This window comes from Mytilus edulis, chromosome 7, assembly GCF_963676685.1.
Source record: "Mytilus edulis chromosome 7, xbMytEdul2.2, whole genome shotgun sequence".
Taxonomy (NCBI): Eukaryota; Metazoa; Mollusca; class Bivalvia; order Mytilida; family Mytilidae; genus Mytilus; species Mytilus edulis.
The window spans coordinates 5,579,819-5,592,999 of record NC_092350.1 but is presented as its reverse complement, the minus strand read 5'-3'; the positions used below and the strand labels follow the sequence as shown (position 1 = coordinate 5,592,999).

Genomic DNA, 13,181 nt, shown 5'->3' with positions numbered 1-13,181 from the left:
AAAAAGTTACAGGAACAATTTAATGCAACTCATTGTTCGTTTTTGAAACAGATTAATGCTTTAAAACTTTAAACCTAGACTAAGATCTGTTAAGCAAGAAGGTTCACCCTGAAATGTCTGGTTGGTTTTATTTATCATTAAATTACTTTTGAAACTCTGTAAGTGTTATGTAAAGATTTTAATACAAGTATCATATTAACTTAACATTATCAATGTTCTAAGAAAATGAGGTCAGTGTAAGATGAACTATGTCAGACAGACGAAAAAGAGAGAACGGAAACGGAAAATTCAGCATTTTTTCCAATTTATAAGGGGCATAACTTATTGACAGTACATGTTAAACCAATAACATTCTAACTGTTCTGAATTTTATGGAAATAAGCATTGTGTATAATAAGTTTCAAAACATTTGGTTGTGGCAAACTTAATGAAAAGTTAGAGAACGGAAACAAAAAAGTCAGCACTTTTTTCCATTTATATAATGGTAGAACTCTGGAACGGACGTACTTACGGACAAGGGTACAACTTAATGCCCCCTTTGCTACGGTGGGGGCATACAAATTCTACATGTTCTATCTGAGGAAAAATATACCAACGATCTACATTAAATTGTGCAAGAATTTGTCAATGTTTCTATTGTATATGGTGGAAAAGGACAGCTTGTCTATTATTATTATTTTTAAAAACCTAACTGATTATTATTTGTATACGGCAGAATAATCGATTTTTTTTATGGTTCTCAAAACATATTTTCCTTGTGGCCTTGAGGACAATTTGCTGGTCCTAACTATTATATACTGTTTTGATTCTCAAACCTTTATGACAACCATGTGCAATGACCATTCATTGAATTTTGCCTAATTTAATCAATTGTTATATTTACACATTTTTATGCCCCCGCAGTGGCGGAGGGGGCATTAAGGTTTACCCTTGTCCGTCCTTCAGTACGTCCCAAAGTTGGTTTCTGTTCTCTATCTTTAGTTTGCCTCAACCAAATGTTATGAAACTTAATCACATTGCTTATTACCATAAAACACAGACTTAGTTTGAATTTTGGTGGTGTCACTTAAACCGTCCAAGAGTTATGCCCCTTTACAGATAGAAAAATTGCTGAATTTTCCGTTTATGTTCTCTAACTTTAGTTTGTCTTTACCAGATGTTATTAAAATTATACACAATGCTTAAAACCACCATATACAGATCAACTTTGAATTTTGGTGGTGTCACTTTCACTGTTCTATGCAATGCCTCTTTATAGAGGAAAAAAGTTGCTGAATTTTTTGTTTTGTATTTCTTTCTTTAGTTTGCCGCAACAAAATGTTATGAAACTTTTACACAATACTTATCACCATAAAAGTTAGTACACAATTGGTAAGTGTCACTTTTACTGTTCTTCAGTTATGTCCGTTTATAACTTTTATGATATGCAAGCGGGAGCATCATCTGTGTCCAATGGACACATTCCGCATGTATTTCAAATCTTTTACATAAGTTAGATTAATTTATTATATATTAGAATAGAAAGAAAGGTTCTGTAGTTCTTCTTCAATTTCAATTTTAACCCAGTTAAATTGACATAGTGACAAATAAGTGTTTGCATAAAGGTTTTGATGTACATGTCGATTTACATTGGAGGTAAATAGTAACAGCCATTATGTGTATATAATCTGACTCTGCGCAATAGTATACTAGTCCACAAAAGAAACGATACAAGGCAATGTATTTTCCATAGATAATGAAATTGGATACACTGTACCAAGCTTAAAACTGTCCATTGGTCTAATCTTTACAGAGTGTTATTTTCTTATCAAAACCACTGTTTTAAGACAAAAAAAATAAAATATTTTTTTATTTTTGTTATATCAAAAATAGTATTTTTATAAATAAAAAATTCGAAATTAAGTTCTATAATGATGGACAATGGACTTTTTTTAAAGAGTTATGACCCTTAAAAATATTAAAATTTATGGAAAGTGGCCTCGTTAGCGCTCTCGATGGTACAAGTTTTTAACTTTTTATTTTCAGTTTATTTCTAATAGGACGGACGTAGTTTTTTTTAGCTCACCGTTTCAAAGGAACTGTGAAATTTGCCATCACTTGGCGTCCGTCGTCGTCTGTTCGGTGTTAAATATTTGAAACATTTCCTCTGAAACTACTGAACCAATTCCAGTAAAACTTAAACTGAATGATCCTTAGGATATCTAGAATAAAGTTTGTGTTTTATTTTCAATTTTGTAAAAAAAACATGGCCGCCATGGGTAAAAATAGAACATAGGGGTAACATGCAGTGTGTAGCTTATATCTCAAACACTAAAGCCTTGAGAGCAAATTTTCAGATAAATCTAACAACCCATTGTTGGGTTGTACGGAAATTTTGCAGTTTTTGGTTATTATCTTGAATATTATTAATGACAAAGATAAACTGTAAACAGCACAACTTTCAGCAAAGTAAGATCTACAAATAAGTTTATATGACCAAAATTGTCAATTGAATCCTGAGGAGTTATAGCCCTTTAAAGAATTTTTTCACAATTTGTTCATCTAGTTTGCTTACTTTAAAAAAAGTCTTCTTCTGAATATGCTAAATCGATTTCGGCCCAACTTGGGAGTATCTTGTATAAACTTTGTATTTTATTTCCTTGTACTTCAAGAAACTTAGCCACTATGGCTAAAATGGAACATAGGGGTAAAATGCATTTTTTTGCTTTTGAAGAAAAAACGACAGATACAAAGAACATTTAAATTGAATTTTTAAGCCACTCATTGATATATATTGAAAGACACAAATAATCATTGATGCAAAATTTATGAAACTAGGACAGAGTCAATTTTAAAGACCATGAAATAGCACTTAAAGATTTTAAATTTCAATTTGCACAAAACAAGTGTAATTAGGGACGCAGCTATCCTTCATTCAGTTTTCAGCCTTTCGGCTATTTTCTGTTGATTGCTTTGGTTGTTGTCTCTTTGACACATTCCCCATATCTGAAAAAAGATCTTAATATATAACCAGGTGCTCCGCAGGGCGCAGCTTTATACGACCCCAGTGGTTGAACCCTGAACAGTTAGGGCAAATTTGGTCACAATATTCAAGCTTGATTCTGTCTGAATTTGGATTGTGATCAAATTTTTGAAATAATATAGGTTTTTGTCACAAAATTAATGTGGTCAAAGATCTAACAAATCTATTGCACAATACTGTGCAATTGAAGATTTCTTCTTGAAACTTTTCAAAATTCGAAATTTGAAAAATTTTGAAAAAAAAGGAAGCCCTTCAAAAATCGTAAACAAAAAATCCCCCCCCCCCCCCCCAATTTTTTTAAACCCCCTTGGAGCAATAACCCTTAAACTCAATCCCATGCTTTCCATTGCAGTATTGAACATTGTAGTACAATTTCAGAGAGATCCATACAATTACACATAAGTTATTGTCTTGAAACTAGAAAAATGCTTGTTTTGACCCCTTTTTGGCCCTTAATTCCTAAACTTTGGCCCCATTACCCCTAAAATGAATCCAAACCTTCTACTTGTGGTTTTAAACATTGCGATATGATTTCAGAGCAATTGAAATACTTCTACACAAGTTATTATCCTGAAACTAAAAAAATGCTTGTTTTGGACCCCTTTGGGCCCCTAATTCCTAATCGGTTGGGACCATCATCCCCAAAATCAATCCCAACCTTCCTTTTGTGGTATTGAAGATCTATTCACTTAAACTAAAGTTATTATCCGAAAACCAATGTGTCTTCGGGCGACGACGACGCAGACGACGTAGACGACGCAGACGACAACATCATACCATTATACGATCCCAAAATTTTTTTGGGGTCGTATAAAAATGGTGTAGGGGTTTTCTATTATTGCGCTCACCCTTTGAAGAAATTTCATGTTTTAATGCTCAAAATGTTCACAATTGAATTCCATCTTTTAAATTTTTAATAATTTTTTGAATTTTGAAAAAAAGGGGGGGGATGTGGCACCATGCCCAGAGAGAAAAAAATTCCTTCTCTACCAAAATATCTCTATCAATCATATATTCTCATTTATAATTACCAAATTTGTGTCTGAAATGCACGTATAAATGGAATGTTTTAGCTTTTTCAGTTCAAAATGTTTCAGTATTCATCTGTTTGGTAATCTGAATTTTGGTGAAAATTGACAATTTTTGACTAAAATTATTTTTTTAAAGAAAAAAAAAACACACGACTTTCTTTTTATTTTATGAATATATAGAATGTGGTCTTTCAAAATTTGTCAATGACATTTCATGGTATTGTTGGTCTTGGGAGATAAACAGATTTAAAATTAAAGATTTTTTGAAATTTTTCATTTTCGAATTTTAACACATTTTTAAATGGTTGCTATGGAAACAAACTATTTAGTAAATTCAAAATTTTAACGTTTTTGTATAGTTAGGGGTTTTGTTTGTCAATACTGTAAATATACATATTTTTTGTATTGATTAACTTTATTTCTATGGGACTTTAAAACCCCTTATATTTCAATTTTCAAAGGCTACTTATGAACGTATTTAGGCAACATTTAATAAGGATGGTTTCCATGGCAACCAAGGTTCAAAAGAAAAAAATTAATACATGAAACTTATTTTCATACCATACCCTCCTCATAAACAAAATATAAAGACATTTGAAGATGGGTCATGAATCGCCTATCAACAGGAACCTGCATGATTCTTACAAAGACCGGTACTTAAATGATTTAATGGCATTTCTTACTTCATCTTTAGTTGGTGGTTCTGTGTTGATGTTTAAATCATCTTCTGATGGTTCAGGGGTAGCTATGAAAGCAGACTCAGAACAGTTTAATACCTCTTTGAAATGTTGGATTCGCTTGTTCCCTTTCTGTTTTCAATGCTTTGCCATTTTTGTCGTTTACATGTGCTGTCTGTGCATTTGATGTTCCGCAGAGTTGTTTGGTGATTTTGTAAACTGTACTTAACTCCCCAAGAATGTCTGTTGCTCTGTATGTTACTTGCAGTTGATCTTGTAAACTTTTGGATTTTTTTGCATTTACTGATTTTAGTTTTATAGTTTTTCTTTCTTCAATTTTCTGCCATGTTTCCGATGTTAACCAATCTTTGTTCTATTTTGTCTTGTGACCAACTGTCTTTCCTGCCGTCTTAACATAAATATCTTTGATGTTCTCCCATTTCTCTTGTACACTATCTTCTCCATCATCAGAGTTATCTAGCACACTAAACCTATTTTTCAATTCTAAGCAAAAAGCTTTCTTGACGTTTGGTGACTTCAACATTGCTGTGTCTTGTCTCTTTGCCTTTCTTAGTTTTAGTTTGATGGTAGCTTTCAGTAGATAGTGATCACTGTTTACATCTGCACCCCTGAGTACTCGTACATCTCTTAATGATCTACGCCACATTTTGTTCACCAATATGGTCAATCTGGTTAACCGTTCTTCCATCAGGTGATTTCCTTGTTAGTTTATGGATGTTTTTTTCTAATATGGAAAGATGGTACCTCCTATCACCAGTTTATTGCAAAGACAGAGATCGATAGAACGTTCACCATTCTCATTTTTCACCCCGCAACCATGCCTGCCCATCACATATTCACCATCAGTGTTGTGAGATCCTACTTTGGCATTAAGGTCTCCCATTATTACCAGCATGTCGTGTTGATGTACTTTGGAAATGGCAGTCTGCAGCTGTTCATAAAAATCATCCTTAATCTCATCTTCAGCATCATTTGTTAGTGCGTAACACTGTATGATAGAAAGTTTACAGTAGTTGGAGTTAAATCTTGTTGTTATTAATCTTTCACTGATTGGTTCCCATTTTAGTAATGATTTTGCCTTTTCTTTGCATATAATTATTGCTACACCATTAATATGTATGTCAATGTTTCCAAAGTGTAGGATGATGTTTCCACTATTTGTTCTTGTCTTTCCAGAGCCAGTCCGACGACATTCGCTCACACCAAGAATGTCTAACCTGTAGTGCTGCATTTCTTTGATGACCTGTGCAGTCTTTGATGTTTCATACATGGTGCGAACATTAAAGGCTCATATATGTACTTGTGCTTTAGGCCCTAGAAAACTCATATTCATTTTCCTAGTTTCCACAATAGGGCTTTCACTAGGAGAAGTCATTCCGCTGTGGTTTGAGTCCCCCGTCGAACCTATAACAGAGGGTAATCTAATTTCATTTGTTGTGGTTTCTGTAACTGTAGTTGTTTTTACAGGATGGGGAGTTAACCCCATGCCCAACACTCCAACCTGGAGGGCCAGGGAATTTGTAGTCAACGGTTCCATCCTCTAGAAGGGCTGCTGTCCTAAGCTTATGAATCCATTATATCCAGGTTTGTTTTCGAAGTTTACCATCTCCTAGATGAGTTGCCTTACTGGGCTACGACTCTCATCTAACCGCCTATTTACCCATAGCTGGGACAAGGTTGATGAGTGCTAGGGCATGTCCACACACCGGTGGGCCTACACACTGCATCTCTAGGGCCCTTGCTGCTCCGATATCTTCTGCAGTTTAGCCTGAGGTACTAGACCCCAGTTTACGTGCACTGTCGAGGGGAGGCACTGCAGGAGTCTTGATAGTGTAGAGGCTGTGTACTGGCAGGAAAGACAGTACACACTTACACACTTGGCTTTCTTTTCACACAGCAAGTATGCTAGCCAGCGGTAGTTGACAAATCAATGAATTGTAACCACACTTGACGCATATCACTACCCTGTGGCATAAACCACTATCCCCTCTAACTAGAGATAAATGATACAACAGAAACAATTAAGTCGGCCTCATATCGTAACTTACACATAGAAATTGGCACAGAGGGTCGATTGAAAACAAAACTTCACAAAAATGTAATATGTAAAAAAAAACTGATGCAATATTCAATGGTTGATAAAACCATCAGCAAAATATCGTAATTATAGAAAAATATCTATAAAGGATTTTTTTTCTAGATAAAGCTGCTATGATGTTATGCACTTTTTGTGCCGACATGAATTATCATTGATATTGTTATATTTATAAATTATCTGTTTACAAAATTTTGAAATTTTTGAAATACTAAGGCTTTTCTACCTCAGGCATAGATTACCTTAGCTGTATTTGGCAACACTTTTAGGAATTTTGGATCTCAATGCTCTTCAACTTCGTACTTTATTTGCCTTTTCTTTTTTTAAACTTTTTTGGATTCGAGCGTCACTGATGAGTCTTTTGTAGACGAAACGCGCGTCTGGCGTATATATAAAATTTAGTCCTGGTATCTATGATGTGTTTATTTATACGTTATGATTTCCTTTGATTTTCAATTAATTTTAGTAGATATGATAACGTTGTCCAGGGTAATTTTACAGCGTTATGTTTACACGATACGACTTCCATTCGATTAACCAAATGACAACCTTATGGTCATACGTTGTTATTTAAGTCCAAGCAGGTGTACAGATACAAATCGAATGCAAACCGAACCATGGTAAAAGCAGCTGGAGGACCTGAATGTAATTTAGCAACGTACAAATAGGTAAATAAACTAATCATAGATACCAGAATTGAAATTTTATATTTGCGCCGGACGCTCGTGTTGTCTACAAAAGACTCATCAGTGACGATTGAATCAAAAAATGTTAAAAAGGCCAAATGAAGTACGGGGTTGAAGACCAAAAATTCCTAAACAAAATTGCCAAATATAACTTAGGTAAAATTAAGCCTTAATTTTCAAAAATTCAAACAATTTATATTTATGAATATAACAAAGGTAATTCATGTCAACACAGAAGTGCAAACTATCCTCGGGGAATAAAAACTCCACCAGCAGTGGCATCGATCCAGTGGTTGTAAATAAACTCATCATATATACCAGGACTTAAATTTTATAATCGCGCCAGACGCGCGTTTCGTCAAAAACAGACTCATCAGTGACGCTCGTAACAAAAATGATTAAAAGTACGAAGTTGAAGAGCATTGAGGACCAAACCTTTCAAAAGTTTTGCCAAATACAGCTTAGGTAATCTATTCCTGAGGAAGAAAAGCCGTAGTAGTTATAAAATTCAAAGTTTGGTAAACAGTTAATCTATAACTATGACCATATCAATGATAATTCATGCCAACACAGAAGTGCTGACTACTAGACTGGTGATACCCCCCGGGGAATTAAAACTCCACCAGCAGCGGTATCGACCAGTGGTTCTTAATAAACTCATCATAGATACCAGGATTGAAATTTATTTTTTGCACCAGACGCGGGAATCGCCTACAAAAGACTCATGACATCTGCTCGAAACAAAAAAAAATTAAAAAGGCTAAATAAAGTACAAATTTGAAAAGCATTCAGGATTAAAAAAAACATCCTACTCATTTTGCCAAATACAGCTAAGTTAATCTATTCATGAGGTAGAAAACCATTAGTATTACACAAATTCAAAGTTTTGTCAGCAGTTCATTTATAATTATGACCATACCAATGATCAATATGGTCAACACAGAAATGCTGACTACTGGGCTGGTGATACCCTCGGGGAATAAAAACATCACCAGCAGTGGCATCGACCCAGTGGTTGTAAATAAATATCATAGATACCAGGATTGAAATTTTATATTTGCGCCAGACTCTCGTTTCATCACTGCCGCTCGAATAAAAGTGATTAAAGTACGAAGTTGAATATCATTGAGGACAATGGAAGGTTAACTGATTGACACTATATGAGAACATAATTTATCTTTTACTTCTAATTGGTATAATCAGCTACTAGTATCAGTAAGTTCAATTACTTTTAGTCGAGAACTTTGTGTGTTTGTCTTGATGTTAGATATGTTTGTACTTTATGATCAGTTATTTCCACTCGTTTGTTCTTATGTTGTGTTGATACACCACTATCCAAGGTTATTGTTCATGGATAGGAGAAAACGCAAAAATGTATCAGTGGTTGTTGTATTTTATTTATAAGTGGAGCGTTTTTTGTTTGTTTGTTTGGGTTTTTTGGGGTTTTTTTTAATGGTTTGCTTTTTGTTCTTCTTTTTTTTTTTTGTATGTTAAATGTTTCACATTGTTTCTCGTTGGGGCCATTCGAATTTCATTTAGTATATACAAGATATATATATATAAAAAATTGATATCTGTAATTGTTGTTTTTTTTTGGTTTTTTTTTGTTGTCTAAAAGAGTTACTTATCAGATAAGGCTTTTTCACAGTACCAAAACTGCACCCATTTTGCATGGCTAGCAGCGGAATTCTTAAAAGTTTTTTTGACACTAAATAATTGATTTTTACATAATTTGCCTTTAGTATGCACGTCTATCAACATAGCTATACAAGTTCAGATGAACCGTGCCAGACAGACATGTACTACACCGTATAATCCTTCTATACATCACATATAGTTGACCTTTGCTAAGAAACAGACAAAACCACTAAGACTAAAAACTGTCGAATGAACAATGAAATGAGGTCAAGCTGATATTAAACCTGCACCACATACCTGCACACATGGCGATCATTCATACAAAAATTATAATGGACAGTTACTTATAGTATCTAAGAAATGGACCAAACCACAAAACCTTAACATTTTCTAATGAACCATGAAGATGAGGTCATATTCGGATGAAACCTGTCAAATGCCAAACTATGTGTAAATCTGGTGCACGGTACGCCTTCGTTACATTTATGATTTAGAATGAAAATGGGGATTATGTCAAAGAGACAACAACGCTTTCGTTACATGTATAAGGTTTATCTTCGACTTTTCAAGAATTTGATCAAATAAACTGTACACAAAATTTCTGTTAAAGAAAAATGCAACTATATATTCTACATACCTCTAAAGATTTCCAAATATATGAAAAGGGTAAAATATTATTGATACTTTATGCTCGTCACCGTAGTGATATACTACTTATAAATAAATGAGCTACGTGGTGTTTTAAATAAATAAATTTACCTATATCATAGATGAGTGAAGCCTTGACAATAGTTTTGTGTAATCTTTTGTTACTTGTGTAACGTTTTTCGTTTATTACATGAATCACTGGGTTTTATGATCATGATATAATTAGATTAATTACTTAGCCGCATTAACTGTTATAAAGTAACTCCTTACAATCTATGTTTATCGCCTTCAATCAGATTGTACTTGTTAAATGTCAAATCAATCATGTTAATCAGCTGGTGCCCCTGTGCTAAGTTTATACAGGTGTCTCGATTGACCTTAGCTTCGGTTGACCTTAGCTCCGGGCTCCGGGCTCCTGGCTCCTGTAACATAGCTCCTGTAGAATATTTCTTTGTTCAGAGTCATTTAACCATATTGTAATCAGGTTACTAGAGTAGTATAAAAGAGAGAAATAGTTGTAGATGCGGGGGAGACGATTTTGTGTACGAGAGGTGTGTACTTACGATTTATGATTATACCACCGTATTGTTGAGCCTGCAGTTTAGATGTTGTAAACTTATTTTACTGTTACATGTAGTTTGGATTATTGAATAATACAGTATTGAACTTTTAATCGACTTTGTGTTTATGTTAACTTGCAAGACTTCGTTCAGACTATACCAGGATCCATTTATTTATTTATGTGACCAGGATTCCCTTAATCACGCTACCAGAGATTTTTAGGGTAACCCTGTTAAAGAGTATACTTGGCATTTGTCGTTCCGTGTACGAGTGAAACGTAGACACCAAACAAGACAGCACACACACAAGAATACACACTTGAGTTCAAGTTGCATCACGGCAAAATAACCAACTTAACACTTTTTCGTCACACTATCTTATTTAAATTATAATATATTTTTCTGGAAACTGGTTTTAGAAAATCTGTACCGTAAGCCGAATACGAAATTGAAACCGAAACCTAGGTAGGTTATGTAAGTTGTTCAAAAGATTTCATCCTAAGAAACACATAAATATACTTGTATATTTTACTGCTGCAAGGTTGCGGAAACAAACTAATAATTAAATACAACAGAAAGGGATTTTCTTTTAAAAGCCTGTTCTTATCTCCTCTCCTTTTTTAATATTCAAATTGGTCGGTAAATTAACTTGTGGAGATTTAGACTACAACATTTGGTATGGCACGGTACATGTATTATGAGACGTTCCCGTCATATAGACATAATCATCAGAGTACTATATGGGGAAAGTTGAACTTGCAGTTGAGGAACCCATACTCGAAATCATTGTTCACAATCACTTTACCGGTAGTCGATACTAGAAATAAACTGAATTGAGCGAAACCAATGACAGCCAGGATCATTTCAAATATATTAAATACATACAAAGGTTGTTTTTTTTTGCACATTCTTAAAAGAGGGACGAAAGATACCAAAGTGACAGTCAAACTCATAAATCTAAAATAAACTGACAACGCCATGACTAAAAATGAAAAAGACAAACAGACAAACAATAGTACACATGACACAACATAGAAAACTAAAGAATAAACAACACGAACCCCAGCAAAAAGAGGGGTGATCTCCCAACTCGTGATGGCGTCCGTAAAATTTACGAAGGGATGATTTCAACTTCACCATTTGGAACTCTTGGTTTAATAGCTTCCTTGTTAGCAGCAATCCTCTATCAAGAAAATCATTTAAGGGCACATGTTTTGTTTTTTTTGCTATTGTTTTATTTGTAAATTATACTTTTATATCAAAACATTATTGAAATTTGTTATTTATTTTGATAATCTAGGAATCAGTCGCTAGTAGTTTTTCCGTTGTGTGGACAAACAACTTTACCCACAACTACAAGAGGATGTGGTTTGCCTTCTTTTTATTTGCCTTAAAAGTAAAATACTACTGTACAGAATATCTTTGAACAAAATACTACAGAAAGGTGTTTTGTTGTGTTTTCGTCATTCTTAGGTGTCGTTGTTCTTGCTTAATGTGTAAAGAACTCTTTGTTTGCTGTATGATCTATTTTTTTCATTTTTTTCATTGTGATTCTATTTTGTTTTGTCAGTGAATGTGTTATTTTATCCATTTCCAGTCTCATTATCAATGATATGGTTTTCTAGATGTTCAATTTCTTTGACTTGCCATGGTCTTCATGCTTGTTTTCATTCATTTACCCCATATATTTTATGCAAGCATATATATCTTGTCTTTTACTCTCCTTTACTGTTGAACTTTAGTTTTATAATGCACCCTGCCTTGTTTATCCTAATGAGTTAACAATGGAAGCATTGTCGCGGTATTTCAGGTGTGCCGGAAAGGTATGCAGATCCAGAGATGAGTTATTAATGGCATCATGATAGAAGACTATATAGTACGGAAGCGTATAGGGGCCTTATATTAATTAGTTAACAATGCTTAAGAAACCTTAATTAATACCATATCGTGTACTATAATGCATTAAATTGTTTTAATTTAGATGATTTACTCACTTATAAGAGATTTAACTCCTTTATTTATGGCAATATTAATTCTTTCTAATTTTATGGATGTTAAGTTAAATATCTTTATTTTTTAGAATTTATTAAGTTGCATTAAATAAAACACTTTAATGTTAAGGAAACTTAATTAAGGAGTTTTCATCAATTATACTGTTTTAAATTGTTTTAATTAAGTTCATTTACTAACTTATGATAGATAAATCCAACTTGACTTAGTTAAGTCATTTTATTTTTTATATTTATCTACGCTTCCGTAATATAGGATATAAAATAAAGGCAACAGTAGTATACCGCTGTCAAACTCATAAATCCATGGACAAAAAACAAAATCGGGTTCATTTTCTTTCATTTATCCCTGAGTTTTATGCCGGTATATCTTCTCGCGTATGCATATCTAGAAAGCAATTAACTATGTCGGCATGATCAGGGGTGATATCAGATGCTCCGGGACGGTATGCAAATCTAAAAATAACTTAGCATTTTTTGTCATTTTTTACAATTTCAAATATGACGTCACTTGGCGTTGGGGTTTGGGCTTGTTCGGATGTGTCTGGTTATGTAATGTATTTCAGTTTTTTCCTGTAATTAGTTAATATTTCAGTTCTATCATGTACAGCTTTTGTTTAGTAATTTTATAAATTTACTGTTTGCAAAAGTTTAAATTATTCTAAATAATAAGGATGCTCTGGTAACTAACAGAAAACCCTGGCCGTTTTTGGCACAGCTTTTTTGATCTTTTGGTCCTCGATGCTGTTCGACTTTATGCTTGTTTCGGCTTTCAAACGTTTGTATCTGGGCAT

The 13,181-nt window shown here is 33.7% G+C and overlaps 1 protein-coding gene across 1 annotated transcript; it reads right to left on the bottom strand.

Moving 5' to 3' along the window:
- Positions 1 to 5,475: 5,475 nt before the first annotated feature.
- LOC139482914 (craniofacial development protein 2-like) lies at positions 5,476 to 6,021 on the bottom strand. Its single transcript, XM_071266939.1, has one exon. It carries the CDS (start codon positions 6,019 to 6,021, stop codon positions 5,476 to 5,478), a length of 546 nt encoding a protein of 181 aa, XP_071123040.1.
- Between the last annotated feature and the right edge of the window lie 7,160 nt (positions 6,022 to 13,181).